At 38.0% G+C, this 20,005-nt stretch overlaps 1 protein-coding gene across 2 annotated transcripts in view; it reads left to right on the top strand.

Moving 5' to 3' along the window:
• Window positions 1-20,005, top strand: part of LOC122809069 — a 553,596-nt gene that overhangs the window by 330,902 nt on the left and 202,689 nt on the right. Inside the window, exon 7 of one of the 2 annotated variants that reach the window (XM_044080284.1) lies at window positions 4,774-5,058. The exons of the other annotated variant lie outside the window; for it this stretch is intronic. Within the exon in view, the coding sequence (XP_043936219.1) occupies window positions 4,774-4,857 (84 nt within the window). The 3' untranslated portion in view covers window positions 4,858-5,058. Of the gene's footprint in view, window positions 1-4,773; window positions 5,059-20,005 lie in introns of those variants that run through there. 2 annotated transcript variants of the gene reach the window in all.

The raw sequence follows: 20,005 nt of genomic DNA, 5'->3' as shown, positions 1-20,005 counted from the left end.
TAACTAAGGAAATGATTCTTTTGAGCTGGGACACAGAATCTGAATTGCCTAGACATAATAAGGCCTTGTTGAGTTTAATTCTGCTGGCTGCCAAAAAAGCAACTACTAGAAAATGGAAATAAAAATCTAAACCAAGTGTACTTGAAGTACTGAATACTGTAACAGAGGCAAAAGTACTGGAAGAGGGTTCTTTAGAAAAGGGAATGAACAAATTACATAGAAATAAATGGAATGTGTGGAACACTACATGCAGAATACTGCTCAAGAGAAGGAGTGAGGTTTAAGGTAAGGCAGGAATTGAGCAGTTTATGTAATGTTGGAGTGATGATGGTTATAAAAAGAACATATGCAATCTATAATATATATAAAACTGAAGACATTGTAAATATGTTTTTTCTTTTATATAAATGTATGCTTGAGTATGTCTTAAATGTTAGTGAAAGTATTCGATATGAACTTCATTGATCCAAGAGTATGATAAGTCAAGAAGCGTGTTACGTTTGTTGAGGTATGATCTTCTTTATTAGGTACTTATGAGGTACTTTGTTAAGGAAAAGAAAAGAGAAGTGCTAGTGAGATTGGAAGTTTCAAAGGTAGGGCATCAAATTTTGTAAGGTTTTATTGAAAATAAGATGCTAAGTAGAAGGTAGAATACTACTATCAACTAGTGGATGAACTAGTACCTAGCCATAAGAAGTTATTTAGAAGTGAATACCTCAACAGTACCTTTTTAAGGATGACCAGGGGTACATAATTGAAAAGGAAAGCATTGTGTCTGAATTAAGTAGCAAAATATCATCTCTTTCTATGAATTTTAAGCCCTCCATATTTTTAGATCACAAAACCATCTCAAAGGACTGAGTTTTTTTTTGTCTAGTTTAAAAAAAGGTTGTTATTACTTTGTGGTTTAGAAACCATCTCATTATTAGTAGCCTTCTATTTTTTAGAAATACGTCTTAGTAAGTTGTTTACACACAGCTGGATTTTCATCCATCTTTTCATCGTTGCTTTGATCTATGTCTCTTCCATTTTAGATCCAGAAACGGGTCTATATTATGTAATCGAAAAGTGAATTTGCCAAACTGCATCTACATCAGAAATGCAGTTCAGAGAATTTGCTCTTGTGGGGGCTGTGACCCCCCCCACACACACACACACACACACACACACACACCCCACACTAATTATATATATCAACTTCGAGATCGCAAATTTTCCAGGCTTCACTGTACTGCAATCCCACCATCAACAGTTTGCTGAACTGCATTTCCGATGTAGATGCAGTTCTGCAAACTCACTTTTCGATAACATAATATAGACCCCCAGAAACATACCTTTCTAGGGTGTCTAATAACAATTTAGCATCAAAGGATCAAATGTGCTGTTCAGTTTTCATTTTCATGAATCTCGTGAACCTTTAATAAACTTTCTTTCACAATCCTTGAATAGCTTGCCTCATTTCTATGCTCTCTCAGCTGAGGTCTTTAAAGAGCTACCACCAATGTGCAGGATTCTGCATTGCTGAAGCTTGACTCTCTACATTATTCAACCTTGACTCCTGTTTCGTTCATTATGTATACTCTGCTGCTGGGAAATGTCACCCACAAAAAAAAGAATTACAATATCAGTGCTGTATAAATGATATCCACCTGAACTTCTCTTTTTTTCTTATGACTGGATGTCTGACTTAATTCTAACAGAAAAACACATAAAAGATGTTTAATGTTGGATGACTCTTAGCTGTTTATGATGCAGTCCAGACAAAATGGAGGCTATAGTACTGATGGCCATTGTGTGGCTATTTAAAGTTTCTTATCTATCACTTACTGTTTATTAGGGATGTAAGAAGCTAAAGTTTATGTCTTGGGGGAAAAACATTTGCCAGACCCAGCTGTCATCGAGGGATCATGCAGCAGTGTCATTGAAATCTTTGTAGTACCACACGTGAAACATCTCCAAAATGAAACACATAATTCTACTAGGTGATGTCCCAGTGGGGATTGGTGAATTAATCTACATTATTTTATTTTACCTCTAGTTACATGACCATGAGCAATTTCAACAGATTCAATATTTTCAGATTCATACTGTGACCACATTTACTAGTTGCCAATTGCAGCAGTCATTCTTCAAGATTTTGGTACTTGCACTTACACAACTCAGGACTGACAACCTAAAGGTATTGTTGTCATAGCCAGCCCTAGGCATAGGCCAACTAGGCAGCTGCCTAGGGCACCGCTCAAGCAGGGGCGCTTTTCCAGTATTTATTTGGTGTAGGTAGACCAGGATGGGGGCACCAGGTGGTGTGGGGGAGCGCCATGGAGCTTTTTTGCCTAGGGCATCAGTTGACCTAAGGCCGCTCCTGATTGTTGTTTCCTTACTGCTCAGTGTGCCTACAATACTCAGGTAGAGGTGGGCTGCTGGAGATTCGGAGATTTGGGTTGTTTTGCCTACCAAGCATCTGTGATATGGAATTTATCCCCCCACCCCACCCCCCACAAGATCTGAACCTGTGACTCTGAAGCTTCATTTAGAAGGTCTCTGAATGCTTATATCTTTCTTTGTGTCAATAATACTGTTTAAAATCAATGTTGTATGTTTTATAAAGGCCCAGATCTTTCACTGGGGTTGTAGCACTGTTTAAAACATCAAATTCTGTATCTTTTACATTGGCTAGACTGAATGGACTCTTAGAAACAGAATTTATAAACATCATTTTGACATCAAGAACATAATGAGAGGAATGCATTATACAAGAACACTTGAGTGTACATCTTTTAAGAAATTTGTTTTTTTTTTTTAATTACATAAAGTTGACTGTAGTTTAATGACAAATTAGAGAGATCAGAACTATTTTGGAGGTTGAAATTAGGTTCTTCAAAACAGTTGGGTCTTGGTCATACTATTTTGGTGCTTCCCTTTTTGAAAATAAGATCTAATTACTTGTATTTTTTTGATTGTCTGGATTGGCTGTTTTGTATCATGTGACTAGGTCCAAAGAAGTAATTGTTCCACTATATTCAGCATTAATCAGACCTATCATTGAGCACAATACCCCCTTTGGTATGTACCAAACCAGGTATATCCAGCAATTGGAACATCCACAGAGGTTCCTCACTAAGAGAATACAGGGCATAAGTAGCATTTCCTATGCAGACTGACTTAAGGCCATATCCCTGAATTTTGTATCCTACAGACTGTTGAGGGGAGATCTCTGCCTGACATACAGGGCAATGTCAGACCCACTCTGATGGAGTTCCTGCATATCTGCAAAACAAACAGCGCCAGAATTACCCATTCTAAAGACTTAAATCTTGCCTGTGATATAAATACGACCTGCTGGACAGAAAGGTATGTATCCCAGAGACTACCCTGTCTCTGAAACAGCTTCACAATCCATGTGAAGCAGAGTTCCTCCCTAACCCAATTCAAGTGCAACATGGACAATCAGATGGCAAAGAGGAACTTCATCCCTGGTTTTGCACCCATGTCTCTAATGGACACAGGCAGCCTATAAATGGTTCATCTCCCAGGCTCCTGCTTGTAAATGTTTCACCTTCCAAGCCCCTGCTTACACTAATCAAGGGTACCAGAACTTGTCAGAGATTTGAAATGCATGGCTAGGCATAAAAAAGGCCCTCATGGTCATTAGCCTAGTAAACATCTATGAACCTATAAATCTATAACACTACCTGCTCCATTTTGTTTATCCTCACTTTAATGCAATGCCACCAAAGAATACAAAAATTAAAATGAATGCCCTCCTATTTTAACCAATGCTTTCATTTTTAACAACTCTTCTGTGACTGGTTCTTGGCAAGCAATGTTTAAACCTCCAACTCCCACCCACTCCCTGTTCAACAAGCTGACCTTAATGGTTCTTTTAGTCTATACATTAAGCACATTCCATGACAAAGTATTGAAAGAATGAGTAACTCCTTACTGCTCAAATGTGACTACTGCGATCAATTCAGACTCCTTGCACCACTCTAGCTGCTTAGTGGTAAAATAAATAAATAGCATCTGGTGAAGCTTAATCAGCAAACAGCATCTAAAAGCTCCTTCTGCTGCCTGCCCTTGCATAACAAATTCTGTATTGTAGAGCCTTAAGTTACAACATGCAGCCGACAACTAAGCAAATTTCATAGTGTTCAAAGATAAATGCTCAAGTGCAATTCAGATGCCTCACACTGGTCTTTCTGCTTTTGGCAGAGAAAGATGGTACAGGAATGGCCTTAGGTCAACTGGTACCCTAGGCAAAAGGGCTCCAGGGTGCCCCACCACACCACCAGGTGCCCCCATCCTGGTCTACCTACACCAAATAAATACTGGAAAAGCGCCCCTACTAGAGTAGCGCCCTAGGCGGCCGCCTAGTTGGCCTATGCCTAAGGCCGGCTATGGGTATAAAGTTAAGTCAGCAAGCAGCATCTAAATCACCTGCTACTGCCTACCCTTTCTACAGTAACATCAGTCTGGCTAAGCCTTCAGCTAAAAGACATTGCAGACAGCAGGACAAAACATTTCAATAGAAGTAAATTGTTACTACTTGGATCTTAGTATCACAGAGTAATTCAACCCCTTCTCTCTAATCTAACTACTTGTAAGTGAAAAATATATATGATTTACAACTGTTTTAAAACATCCAACTCTTGGATACTGTGTTGCTTGAGATTTATAATAAAGAGTTAAAAGAATTAGAAAAAAGGAATATTTTATTGTTAAAACAATATGTAATATTCTACAATTTAAAATTAGATTTGTTTTTTTCAACAGACTAAAGTCAGCAAGGCAACTATAGGAACGCTGTTTGATTATTTGATCGAGATGGAACGTGAAGACCTTGCAGGAATGTTATGAAAGTCATATTTACATTATTATATTTGTGAATGCCTGAGACATGATTCGGACATATCCTGCTAATGTGAAGTAGCCCAGATGAGGCATTATCACTTATGAATTACACTCAGTTAAAAACTACACTGATGTTATATATGTTAGCATGAAATCATACTAATATGCCTTACATTTGATATCTTCAACATAAAGACGAAAACCCCACTGTGTTTTCATCATCTCTTTCTTCATTTGCATTCATGTAAAGATGCAGGTGGATGTTACATGTGAACATGAAGCAGTTTGCAGCTGTTGACATATCTTACACATTGTACAAATCCTGTGTAGCTTACATACCTCTCAACTTCTTAGTGCAATAAATCTGGACAAAGCCTAAAATAATGGGGAGACAAAGACTCAAAAATAGGGACAGATTTTAAATATTGCTCTGACTAACTTAGAAAGTTGCTAGAATAACAGGATTTGTGTTAGCACATATTTTCTAGAGGAAATTATGTCTGAAACTCAAACATATGTCATTATTTAGTGGCTTCAGTCCTCAGTGGTTTGCCAGAAAACCACAAATTTTATGAGGAACACACCACAAATATGAGGCAAAAATCTGGACATTCTGTGAAAACCTGGAGAATTGACAGGTGTATTGGCTTGTATAACTTTCATTAGTAATGGTATATATGAAGTTCCTTGACAGAAAACTGGTACCGTCTTAATGAGATGGTAAGACTCTCATGAAAGTTGTAGAGTTACTGATGCGGCATGACTGAGAGTTACTGAAATGCAGGAATGACCATGGGCTATAATTTTCTTTTATGTACTTCAGGTTTCATGAGAGCTCATGGAACATCAGTTTAGTCAATTAAATAAAGTGAGGTTTACTTGGGCCACACGTGAACATGTAAGGATAACAGGGACTAGAAAACCAAAATAAACAGTTCTTTAGATCACATTTATAGACTGTGGTCCTGTATTACTCATTTTGTCCAGCTCAAACTAACCTAAGGTATTTGCCTACAAATGGTGATACAAAGTATTGTGGATTTGTGCTCCATGATAAGGATTAATTTGATTTCAGTGATGTTTTTTTTGCAATATAATATATAGTTTACACTGGTACTACACCATCAAATGTGTTGAATTATTTGGGCTGACTATAAATAAAGATGGATGGTGATCAGATTAAGACAGTTATGAAAGGCACCATATCTGGCAGAAAATCTACAGTTTAAAAAATTAAGATAGAAGCTTGGGTCCTCTACAAACAATCTGTATGACTTTCTTTAATCGGAACAAAACTCTGAAGTGGCGGAGTTATACTGTCTTCACACAAGGACAGTTAAGTTAATGTAAATGAGGTTTTGCAAACACCCTGTTTAACACAGTAATTCAAAACGGGTTATTCCGGATCAGCCTGAGATAACATCTCCTAAGAATGATGAGCCACAAAATGGAAACAATTCAGCACTGCTAGACCATGCCTGTTCAGTTTTTCCTCAAACTTGGTGTCACTCTTTCATGAACAACCAGTGTTGTGGTAACCTGGCATGTTTTGTAAGTAAAAATAATAGTTCACTAAGCCACTGCTACTGTATAATTTACAGTCTGTCGCATCTTTCCTAGGTTGTTAATCACTGTGCCCTTAGATTCTACTGAAAGAGACTTCACGTCTTAGTCGTGTGGCTATAAAAAATAAACACATTTTGTTTTCTGTTTTAAAACAGTAGCACTAAACAAACATTAGTCTTGTGCCCTTGTTTTAAATCAAATTTTCTAGAAATATTTTTAGGTTAGTGTTTGTCTTAAGCAAGACAACTATATGGTATGTTTATGACACTTGAAAGCTTAAATAATCGATAATGGCAAAAAAGAGTAAGTCAAAAAATGTTGGGGTTATTCAGATGCCTGTAATTAACTCATAAAATATTAATTATTTGTCAGCAGCTGTGATTTATTTCAAAGTCTACACTGTTTATGCCTGAATGTTGTGTTGCAGAAAACAATACGTGCTTCACTACAATATGTTACTTTTTACATTTTTACTGATGTTTTCATTAAAAAATCTAAATTACTGCTTTTGGCTTAGAAAGACACAAGCTGTAACTGAAAACTACAAACGGCAGGTATACAAAGTTTGAGAAATTTGTCTTTTCATTTCATGGGTTAAAATATTTATATTTCAACAGTATATAGTTTTCCCATAGGAAAACATTATTCACAATAAATGCTAGCTAAGAATTCTACAGGTGCAACAATTTGCTTTTCACAATTACACTAGGCAACTTTAAGATTTTTTTTATTAGTTAACAAAGTAACAGTCACTCTAGTTTAACTGTTGTGGAATAAATGCACATAGTAAAAGCAATATTAAAATGAAAAATGCATTCTCTGTAATACGTATGCATACTTTAGCTGTTTGATTCTACTAATAAATTTCTGTAGCTTCACAGCTATGGTTTGCATACCATCCAACAATTAATTCAATAGTTTAAAATACAGGAATAATGCCACTGTAGGAAATTTACAACCAACTAGCAAGTTTTGTTCCTGTAGGATCAAATGATCATGTCAGTAGGAACTAGCCATGATTTCTATCCCTAGAAGGCATTATTACTATAACACATTGAAAATATTTTAATTTACTTCACAGCTTGTTCAAATGCAGAACATATGCAAGTGAGTGCCGCTTGGGAACATGACTGCTAGTGTCATTTTTTACTGATGGAAAGAGAAAGGCACTTTGGGAGAAGAAATAACTTTTTTTAGAAAGAAGGTACTTTTGATAGCAGACTAATGTAGATGAACTGCAGTCCTAAGATGGAGTACAGCCACATTAGAGGAAAATGAATGAGGCTGGACTGGTACTGTCAGAATGCAGTCATATTTTATAGTACCATTTTATAGGTTAATGTTTAAGTAACTGTAGCAGCTTTTTCAGATTACTGATTTATTTCTGTCACATTTATGAATTTTTAAACTTTTTATTGGATTTTATTAATTTTATGTATATTTTTTGAGTAAGAAACAACATCTCTGCTGGAAGGCACAGTGAGTGATTCTAATTCTGATTAGCTGAGATAAATTGTTCTACATCTTCGCACTGTATAATGTGTACTGTACAGTAAAAATTAACTGATATTTAAAAATACAAACAATGACTGGTCATTTGTCCCTGCACTCTTGTTATAAATCCACAATTTATCCATGGAAAGAAATCTAAAGCACAAGTCCAAAACTAGAAACCACTATACAGACCTACGGAAGATAATCACTACAAAATTAAACAGAAACCCAGTTCTTATCCTTAACATATGTATAATTAGAAAATGCACTTAAAAAGGCAAATGCAAAGTTTATACTTGATCATTGCTTATTTTAGTGGAGTTTGGAGAAACTTAAAACAATGGCAGTCAGTTTCTGTTACCTAAACACACTGAAAAATATCAAATTGTACATAACAAAAAGCACAATAATTATACACCTCAGTCAGAAGTAGTGTCCTGCTAAGCAGTATACCTTTATATAAGTAAATCCTACAAATATATAAAAAATACAAAATTAGACAGCCCATGGGGTGTACTGTTCATGTGCAATCACATACAGACTTAAAATACAAAACTTGACAGCCTACAGAGGGAGGTAATATTCAGGCACTGATACAGACTAATGAATGCACAGTACATCACAAAACCTTATGTGGTGTTTTGCACCATATCAGTTAAATAAAATAAAGACGTTCTATTATTCAATGGCATTATTTCAATAAGGTAAGACATTTCTTTTTTAAATCAGGGGCGGCCCGTGCTATTGGACTGCTGGACTGCAGCCCCCTCAGAACAAAAAAAAAAAAATTAAAAAAAAAGTTTTTTAAATTTTCGCGGACTTCGCGCATGCGCAGTAGTCCCGACTACTGCGCGTCTATGCGCATGCTCCAGGCAGTCTGGCAGGACCCATAGAGAAACACATGGAGACGTCTGTGCACTTTTAAAGTGCACAGACTCACTGGGAGGATGTATCGAGGCCGGACTGCAACAGCAGCAGTCAGGAACAGTCTCGTCGGGAGGTTTGATTTCAGGGATCTCGTGGGTCTTCGGATATTGCACGGGCAGGCAGGATGTACGTTAGCTGGAAGCTGGATATTATGGAGAATGGACAGGTAAGTGTATGGTGCCTTTTACGTTTACAATGTATGGTTTTTACTTACTTTGTGTGTGTGTGTAAATGCCCCAGGTGCTCATGGTGGTGTGGTAGGGAATACCTCAGGCTTGAACCCTGTACCCTGTATGCAGGTGTTAAAGACTTGAGTTCCCTACCCACCACCATTTGTAAAAAAATTACAGATTTTTGCCTCATATTTGATCTGATCTGTTCCTCATAATATCTGTGGTTTGTAAATGTTGCAATGCTTGATATTTGATGGTGTAGTAGTAGCATTGTTGCCTCACAGCTGTAGGTTCTCAGGTTTGATTCTTGGCTGGGGTTCCTTCTTTGGGGGCTCTGTTATCTTCTCCCTGTGTTTGTGTGGGTTTGCTTTTATTTGATGTTGCACTGGTAGCATTGTTGCCTCACAGCTGCAGGTTCTCAGGTTTGATTCTTGGCTGGGGTTCCTTCTTTGTGGGGTCCATATCTTCTCCCTGTGTTTGTGTGGGTTTGCTTTTGTGTCCTCCCATGTTACAAAGACATGTCTGCATTATTTCTTCCTGGGCCTCTGCTGAAAATTGCTTTTTTGTTCCAAGTCAGACTGTCCTGATTAACAAATGTTAAATAAAATTGACAGGCATTTGAATTTCAGACTTCAGGTTTCTGAATGTTTAATTCCTTGCATATTTGATGGTGCAGTGGTAGTATTGTTGCCTCACAGCTATAGGTTTTCTGGTTTGAGTCTTGGTTGGGGTGGCTTCTCTGTGGAGTCTGCATCTCCTCCCTGTGTTTGTGTGGATTTGCTCTGGTGCCCTGCCATTTTACAAAGACGTGTCTGCAGTATTAATCCCTGCGTCTCTGCTGAAAATTGTTTTTGTTCTGTCCGCAGTAAAATTGACAGGCATTTGAATTTCAGACTTCAGGTTTCTGAATGCCTAACTCCTTGTATATTTGATGGTGCAGTGGTAGTATTATTGCCTCACAGCTATAGGTTTTCTGGTTTGATTCTTGGTTGGGGTGGCTTCTGTGTGGAGTCTGCATCTCCTCCCTGTGTTTGTGTGGATTTGCTCTGGTGCCCTGCCATTTTACAAAGACGTGTCTGCAGTATTAATCCCTGCGTCTCTGCTGAAAATTGTTTTTGTTCTGTCCGCAGTAAAATTGACAGGCATTTGAATTTCAGACTTCAGGTTTCTGAATGTTTAATTCCTTGCATATTTGATGGTGCAGTGGTAGTAATGTTGCCTCACAGCTATAAGTTTTCTGGTTTGATTCTTGGTTGGGGTGGCTTCTGTGTGGAGTCTGCCTCTCCTCCCTGTGTTTGTGTGGATTTGCTCTGGTGCCCTGCCATTTTACAAAGACGTGTCTGCAGTATTAATCCTCGCCTCTGCTGAAAATTGTTTTTGTTCTGTCCGCAGTAAAATTGACAGGCATTTGAATTTCAGACTTCAGGTTTCTGAATGTTTAATTCCTTGCATATTTGATGGTGCAGTGGTAGTATTGTTACCTCACAGCTATAGGTTTTCTGGTTTGATTCTTGGTTGGGGTGGCTTCTGTGTGGAGTCTGCATCTCCTTCCTGTGTTTGTGTGGATTTGCTCTGGTGCCCTGCCATTTTACAAAGATGTGTCTGCAGTATTAATCCCTGCGTCTCTGCTGAAAATTGTTTTTGTTCTGTCCGCAGTAAAATTGACAGGCATTTGAATTTCAGACTTCAGGTTTCTGAATGTTTAATTCCTTGCATATTTGATGGTGCAGTGGTAGTATTGTTGCCTCACAGCTATAGGTTTTCTGGTTTGATTCTTGGTTGGGGTGGCTTCTGTGTGGAGTCTGCATCTCCTCCCTGTGTTTGTGTGGATTTGCTCTGGTGCCCTGCCATTTTACAAAGACGTGTCTGCAGTATTAATCCCTGCCTCTGCTGAAAATTGTTTTGTTCTGTCCGCAGTAAAATTGACAGGCATTTGAATTTCAGACTTCAGGTTTCTGAATGTTTAATTCCTTGCATATTTGATGGTGCAGTGGTAGTATTGTTGCCTCACAGCTATAGGTTTTCTGGTTTGATTCTTGGTTGGGGTGGCTTCTGTGTGGAGTCTGCCTCTCCTCCCTGTGTTTGTGTGGATTTGCTCTGGTGCCCTGCCATTTTACAAAGATGTGTCTGCAGTATTAATCCCTGCATCTCTGCTGAAAATTGTTTTTGTTCTGTCCGCAGTAAAATTGACAGGCATTTGAATTTCAGGCTTCAGGTTTCTGAATGTTTAACTCCTTACATATTTGATGGTGCAGTGGTAGTATTGTTACCTCACAGCTATAGGTTTTCTGGTTTGATTCTTGGTTGGGGTGGCTTCTGTGTGGAGTCTGCATCTCCTCCCTGTGTTTGTGTGGATTTGCTCTGGTGCCCTGCCATTTTACAAAGAAGTGTCTGCAGTATTAATCCCTGCGTCTCTGCTGAAAATTGTTTGTGTTCTGTCCGCAGTAAAATTGACAGGCATTTGAATTTCAGACTTCAGGTTTCTGAATGCTTAATTCCTTGCGTATTTGATGGTGCAGTGGTAGTATTGTTGCCTCACAGCTATAGGTTTTCTGGTTTGATTCTTGGTTGGGGTGGCTTCTGTGTGGAGTCTGCATGTCCTCCCTGTGTTTGTATGGATTTGCTCTGGTGCCCTGCCATTTTACAAATACGTGTCTGCAGTATTAATCCCTGCGTCTCTGCTGAAAATTCTTTTTGTTCTGTCCGCAGTAAAATTGACAGGCATTTGAATTTCAGACTTCAGGTTTCTGAATGTTTAACTCCTTGCATATTTGATGGTGTAGTGGTAGTATTGTTGCCTCACAGCTATAGGTTTTCTGGTTTGATTCTTGGTTGGGGTGGAGTCTGCATCTTCTCCCTGTGTTTGTGTGGATTTGCTCTGGTGCCCTGCCATTTTACAAAGACGTGTCTGCAGTATTAATCCCTGCGTCTCTGCTGAAAATTGTTTTTGTTCTGTCCGCAGTAAAATTGACAGGCATTTGAATTTCAGACTTCAGGTTTCTGAATGTTTAATTCCTTGCATATTTGATGGTGCAGTGGTAGTATTGTTGCCTCACAATTATAGGTTTTCTGGTTTGATTATTGGTTGGGGTGGCTTCTGTGTGGAGTCTGCATCTTCTCCCTGTCTTTGTGTGGATTTGCTCTGGTGCCCTGCCATTTTACAAAGACGTGTCTGCAGTATTAATCCCTGCGTCTCTGCTGAAAATTGTTTTTGTTCTGTCCGCAGTAAAATTGACAGGCATTTGAATTTCAGACTTCAGGTTTCTGAATGTTTAATTCCTTGCATATTTGATGGTGCAGTGGTAGTATTGTTGCCTCACAGCTATAGGTTTTCTGGTTTGATTCTTGGTTGGGGTGGCTTCTGTGTGGAGTCTGCATCTCCTCCCTGTGTTTGTGCGGATTTGCTCTGGTGCCCTGCCATTTTACAAAGACGTGTCTGCAGTATTAATCCTTGCGTCTCTGCTGAAAATTGTTTTTGTTCTGTCCGCAGTAAAATTGACAGGCATTTGAATTTCAGACTTCAGGTTTCTGAATGCATAATTCCTTGCATATTTGATGGTGCAGTGGTAGTATTGTTGCCTCACACCTATAGGTTTTCTGGTTTGATTCTTGGTTGGGGTGGCTTCTGTGGGGAGTCTGCATCTCCTCCCTGTGTTTGTGTGGATTTGCTCTGGTGCCCTGCCATTTTACAAAGACGTGTCTGCAGTATTAATCCCTGCGTCTCTGCTGAAAATTCTTTTTGTTCTGTCCGCAGTAAAATTGACAGGCATTTGGATTTCAGACTTCAGGTTTCTGAATGTTTAATTCCTTGCATATTTGATGGTGCAGTGGTAGTATTGTTGCCTCACAGCTATAGGTTTTCTGGTTTGATTCTTGGTTGGGGTGGCTTCTGTGTGGAGTCTGCATCTCCTCCCTGTGTTTGTGTGGATTTGCTTTGGTCCCCTGCCATTCTACAAAGATGTGTCTGCAGTATTAATCCCTGCGTCTCTGCTGAAAATTGTTTTTGTTCTGTCTGCAGTAAAATTGACAGGCATTTGAATTTCAGACTTCAGGTTTCTGAATGTTTAATTCCTTGCATATTTGATGGTGCAGTAGTAGTATTGTTGCCTCACAACTATAGGTTTTCTGGTTTGATTCTTGGTTGGGGTGGCTTCTGTGTGGAGTCTGCATCTCCTCCCTGTGTTTGTGTGGATTTGCTCTGGTGCCCCGCCATTTTACAAAGACGTGTCTGCAGTATTAATCCTTGCGTCTCTGCTGAAAATTGTTTTTGTTCTGTCCGCAGTAAAATTGACAGGCATTTGAATTTCAGACTTCAGGTTTCTGAATGTTTAATTCCTTCCATATTTGATGGTGCAGTGGTAGTATTGTTGCCTCACAGCTCCTGTGTTTGTGTGCCATTTTAAAAAGCGTGTCTGCAGTATTAATCCCCTCTGCTGAAAATTGTTTTTGTTCTGTCCGCAGTAAAATTGACAGGCATTTGAATTTCAGACTTCAGGTTTCTGAATGTTTAATTCCTTGCATATTTGATGGTGCAGTGGTAGTATTGTTGCTTCACAGCTATAGGTTTTCTGGTTTGATTCTTGGTTGGGGTGGCTTCTGTATGGAGTCTGCATCTCCTCCCTGTGTTTGTGTGGATTTGCTCTGGTGCCCTGCCATTTTACAAAGACGTGTCTGCAGTATTAATCCCTGCGTCTCTGCTGAAAATTGTTTTTGTTCTGTCCGCAGTAAAATTGACAGGCATTTGTATTTCAGACTTCAGGTTTCTGAATGTTTAAATCCTTGTATATTTGATGGTGCAGTGGTAGTATTGTTGCCTCACAGCTATAGGTTTTCTGGTTTGATTCTTGGTTGGGGTGGCTTCTGTGTGGCGTCTGCATCTCCTCCCTGTGTTTGTGTGGATTTGCTCTGGTGCCCTGTCATTTTACAAAGACGTGTCTGCAGTATTAATCCCTGCGTCTCTGCTGAAAATTGTTTTTGTTCTGTCAGCAGTAAAATTGACCGGCATTTGAATTTCAAACTTCATGTTCTTCAGAATACATAGTAGCACAACCTTTTTTTCTAGCAATTTTCTAAGTTTATAAGATGAATATTTTAAATTTGTCCCTATTTTTGGAACTGTATTCCCCCATTATTGGCTTTGTCCAGGTTTTTGTGCTAAGGTTGACAGCTATGGCAAGAACTGAATTCACTGAATATGTTTGAGGGCTGCATTCCCTCATTACTGGGTTTGTCCGGGTGTTTTGTACTAAGAGGTTGACAGCTATGGTGAGAACTGAATTCACTAAATGATAGCCATTTAAGTTTCAGTCTTCCTCTCTTTTACAAAGTAGCTGATGTATGTAGTGGTATGTTACTCTGACTGTTTTTTGCTCAGGGACCTTGGCAGTAAAATGTATGGTGGCAACACAACATTTTATTCTAGCAACTTTCCAAGATTATACAAGCAATGTTTAATGTGTCCCTGGTTTTTTGGCTTTTGACCCCCCCCCCAGTACATTTTGGCTTTTTCCAGTTTTCTTGAGCTGCGAAGTTGAGATGCAGTTGAGTATTGAGTAGATTTTACAAGGAGCTGAGAGCTGCAGGGGAATAGAAGTTTAGTGCTTTGCCTAGTAAATATTATAGCACAACAGGTTGTGTATTTGCTTTTGATGCAGAAGGCTGTGGGTTCTACTCCCACAAGGGGTGGATGCTGCCGTACTGAGAATGTTCTCCTTGGTGAAGATACTAACTATGAGTCTGTTATCAGTTTGCCATCCATTTCCTCTTGCAATATTATTACTAGCTTATCATTTTTTAATGTAATATAGGCAATTTATTCCTGAGGGGCAACAGACACTTTATTTTTCGATGAAACCATGAAATATAAAGGTGATTGCTAGCAGCAACCGCTTCATTAGTTACAGATTTCTTTAATGTGAAATTATTTAGATGTCTTACTTTAGAGATTGTGCATATTTATTGATAATGGACTGTAGAATTGTGCATATTTACTGATAAAGGTGGACTGTAGAATTGTGCATATTTACTGATAATGGTGGACTGTAGAATTGTGCATATTTACTAATAATAGTGGACTGTGGAATTGTGCATATTTACTAATAATGGTGGACTGTAGAATTGTGTATATTTACTAATAATGGTGGACTATGGAAGTCTGAGTAGACTTTTTTATGATAAATGTTCTCAACTGGGCAGTTTTGCCATTATGGGTGCATATGGTTTGTTTCATTGCTTACTGGAAAAATGTTCAAAACAAATTTAAAACACCCTCTAACAAGTGTACTGTATTGTACAAGGAATATAATTTTAGTACAATGAGGAAGGTGTATCAAAGAGCACATGTATGTTTCATATGCAAGGGGCCTATGATTTGAAAACAGCCCAAAATTAATCTTTATCTGCCACTGGCAAAATGTATTTTCTTTGAATGTGGGTTTCAATGCTGTTTCAATGAATGTGAGCTTCAAGGGCAGAGAAGTTTTAATGCTAAGTTTTCATTGTGAGACTGCATTGCTTTGTTTAACAGATGACTTAGTGTTTGTGCTGTAAAATACAAAATAAAACTTTCAAATGAAGTCCAACTCATCATAGAAGTAAAGCAGTATGCACATTAGTGTTTATGGTAAATGGAGTGAAATAGCCAAGTAATGGTTCATTGGAATGGCTGCAGAGGCTCCATTCAACCATTATTTTGTCAGGGGGGAAGGGCAGCAAACTCAGACAGGCCCAGCTGAACTCTACCTCCAAACTGTCCAGATTTTCAAAGAATGAATAGATTTTTGCTTCTTATTTTTGGTTTGTTCTTCATAAAATTTGTAGTTTTCTGGCAAATCATTTAGGAATTAAGTCACTAAATAATAAGTTTCAGACTTCATAACCTTCAGAAAAATGCATGTTAAAGTAAGAGCTGTTCTATCAACTGTCTCAATTTATACAAAAGCAATTTTTAGTACTGTTTATATGTGCCCCCAATATATTTGTCCTTGTTCAGATTTACTGCATTAACAGGTTGAGAGGTACATGCAAATAAATTGTTTTATAGAATTAGGCATAGCCAACCTCTCAACTGTCCCCAATTTTTGGCTCAAAATGTTGCTCTTCCCCCTAATAATCCCTCCGCAAAATAGCAATTTTGGAAGAAAACATGGAGGGTTTACAATTAAGAAATAACTGTAATAATCAAAGTTATAGATTACTTGAAATGCATGTAGAATCTTTTATTTTGTCAGCTGCTCAAGGTAGCAGTACTAATATTAAAGTGTCCCTTCTTTGACAGGTAGCAGCTGTATTGTGTGTCTATTTTATATTTTTGCATCACATTTTTGGTCCATTTTTCATAAAGTTGTGTTTTTTGGCAAGTTAGTGACAAATCACTAAAGACTGAAGTTAGAAAATGACAGACATTTGAGTTTCAGATTTTATACCCTTCAGAAAATTCATACTAATGCAAGACCTATTCTATTATCTTTCTAAGTTTATTAGAGCAATATTTAAAAATTGTCCTTATTTTTGGGCCTTTGTCTCACTTCTGTGTATGGCTTTGTCCAGATTTCTTGCTCTTGAGGTTGAGAGGTATGACAAATGTGTCAGGGCCATCACAGTCAGCCAGAGAGATTTCAAATTGTGACATGCTTGTTGCACCCCACTCCCCATGTAGTGACTCTGGATGTGTCCAAGCAAGGCAAGGAGTAGTTGTATCTACCTTGGATGGGGAGGACACACTGCATAAGTACTACAGTGGCTTTTCATCTGTCCTTGATTTTGCAGAATGGTCTGGTTTCTGTCATATTTTTGTACTGTTGATTTATGCTTATTACTCAGATTTATGCTTATTACTCAAAGTACCTGTTGCTCTGTGTTTAAGTAGCAATGCTTTAATGACCATAAGGTAAGCTTGTCTGAGATCGTAAGATGCAAGTAAGCTTTAATAAGCATACTGTTAAAGAATTGCCAACATTGAAAGCCTTTCTGTTGTTGCCATGCAGAGAATGCTTGACTAGATAATGTATAAGTCTTGGGTATTAAAGGACAGGATTCCATTATTTTAAAAAGCTCATTACACTTGTTGGAGACTTCCAGTCATCTCTACAGACTTTACCCGTAAACTAAACAGAATGCCAATCATGTGTGGTCAATAACCTGTACAGTAATCCTTTAAGCAATGTATCTTGAGCTTGTTTCTTGTTTGCTTTTCATTTTTTACTTTTATCATGTTTTCCCCATGAAACAAGTTGTCAGGCAGCAGGTCTTTTTTGGATAAGAAACATTTTTACAAGTGGGGCATCACATAGATTTCTACTTTCAGCATGTTACTTGGTACTTTAATAAAGCTGAATATATTATAATTAGAACTGCAGTGCAAGGAGAAGTGGTTTGAGTTGAGTGTTTCTGGTTTTTCTTATACTTGATTTTGACTGGCATTCCAGTAATGTATTTAAAAAGTTATTTATTTTTTCATGCCTCACAACCTTTTGTTTCCATCTAGATATTAAGTAAGCTGTCATGCAGCCAATGCATTGAAATATTTTTATTCTTCTACACTTATTTTTGTCTTGATTGGACTTTCATAATGATGGTTTGCCACCCAGGGCAGCGTATTTAATTAAAGTTAGTTTTTTGTTGTTTTGTGCATAGCTCCTCCCCTTTCTGGTTGACCACACCCCCTCCCCTTGACCCCACCCATTCAGCTGTCTCCTGCAGCCCCCCTGTGATTTGAAGTCACCAGCCACCACTGTTTTAAATAGTTACATTTTATAATAGCAATAACTCAAGGCTGAGTGTGGGCAATGCAGCTTTTATCCATGGCTGGCTTGGTTCATTTACTAAGGTGAACACACTCGTGCCTGCACTTGCAAAATGTAACTTTCTAGGTCATTTTACAACACAGACCACTGTGTGCCTTTATCTTGAGCCTTATAAACCAGCTGTTATAAATGGCACACAAGTATAGCAATCTGGTCAATTTCCTTAAGCAACACATTCAGAACAAATATAACTTGGGAGGGTGCTTCCTCTAGCTCCCCATATTTAGTGTCATATCTTACTATTCATGGTCTCTGCACCTTGCGTATTAATTGAAACTGAGAAGTTTATTATTGGTTGTATTACAACATCTCAAAGTGTTGGAGTCATTTAGAACAGCAGTATGGATGGCACCTGGAAATATGTTGCAGTCTAGGCCACTGTGAAATAGTAGCAAAAATTACTATCAATGTACAGAAGCTGCGGTGATTCATTCTGTTATTACATGGTCAATAAAGATTAACTTACATATAATTCTGTTTCAACTTTTCTGCTTTTGAGAGGAACTGCAAATACCATGTAAAAATAAAATAAATAAATATAAATATACAAACTTTAATTAACTATTGCCTATCAGTTTAAAGCACATTTGATTGTACCTGAAAGATGAAATGGGTGACCAAGTAAAACTTTTTTATGAAGCCACAAACTCTCATCAAGTAAAAGGATATGTCCCCTCTATCTCCCAGACAATATAAATAATTCTGTAGTTACCAGCTCCAATGATAAGTTGTACTAGTGTTAGTAAGGCAATTTTTGAAGGGAGGTTCAACCATAAACTCTCCATATAGGGGACTTTGCCCCTTCTACACCCCTCCTTACCTAATTCACCTCCATGTTTGTACCAGCAGTGTAGAAAAGGAACAAAAGTCCCTGCATCTTCAAATTGTGATCCTACAAATACATGTACACATATATACAGAGAAATGAAAGGGTCCAAATGGAGAGATGAAAAGTCAGCAAGCAAGAGAGTAGTCGTGCTGAAATTGAATTCATCCTCAAGTCTTGGTGAGTACCTTCACGAGGTGGACCCTGTTTTTCACAAAATCTCACCAAGGCAACACTGATATATAGACTGTATTTATATAGCATGTATCATGGACAGAAGTTGGTTAAAAATTAAAAAAAGATAGCTGGGTGCACAAGACCCAGGATAAAAAAGTACCCAATCCTGGTAGGCACACTGGTTCCAGGACTGGAAAAGATGACAGTGTAGAATCCTCAAAATACAGAAACATTCCTACAATGGAGCCAGACCAGGCCCGGGGGAGGATAGCCCCCCCATGTTGTAGAAGGAAGTAGTAGTCCACAAAAATCACAAAAACTGATAGGCCAAAGAAGATCCATAAAGACGATAAAGTGAACTATTGAGGATAAGAAATAAATTATGTATTGTTACTCTTATGCTAGAAGCACAGAATTTCCAGACACAAGATATACAAAATGATTAAGAGAGAAATTAGAGGAAAGAAAAATGCTTCCACAAGAAAAACTGTCAGAAGCTTCAAATAAAAAAATGTATTCATTAATACAACAGATTTGTGAAAAACAGTATATAGATCAAGAAACATTGATCTGTTTGGAAAATGAAGCATCTCGGGAAGTGCAAAAATATAAACAACAAAACCTACATATTTTTGAAACGCACAAAAAAGAAATATGGACATAGGAAATAAAGAGAGATTTGATATGGTGCAATATTTATGCAAAGGAGAAAGCCAAATTAATCAATATAAAGAAAGCAGAACCAAAGATAGTCAAAGAGAAATACAGGCAAAGGCATCCAGATACGGAACATTTCACAATAAAGAAAATAATATCACAAAGAAGGAATGTAGAAAAGAAGATTAGTAAAGTAGAAATTAAAAAAATAGAAGGTGAAGTTATGGAGTGCCTGCAAAGTGAAGAATTTGGTGTAGAAGGTATAACACAGGTTACATCACAGCAAGATGGCGCGAGTCCACAAAGCAAGGAGAAGCAGGAAGCTCAGGAGACATCTGAAGAAGAAATGAGGACATGTGAAAGAAAAAGTGATTTAATATGGTATAATATTTATGCATAGGAGAAATCAAGACAAACCAATACAAAAAGAGCAGCACCAAAGATATTTGAAGAGAAATATTGGCAAACGAATCCGAATATGGAAAACTTTACAATACACAAAATAAGAAGACAAAGAGGAAAAGGAGATT

The sequence above is a fragment of the Protopterus annectens genome, chromosome 8.part0 (genome assembly GCF_019279795.1).
Source record: "Protopterus annectens isolate FY-2018-M chromosome 8.part0, PAN1.0, whole genome shotgun sequence".
Taxonomy (NCBI): domain Eukaryota; kingdom Metazoa; phylum Chordata; order Ceratodontiformes; family Protopteridae; genus Protopterus; species Protopterus annectens.
Note: the sequence above shows the minus strand (reverse complement) of the source record. Positions and strands in the feature narration are given on the sequence as shown.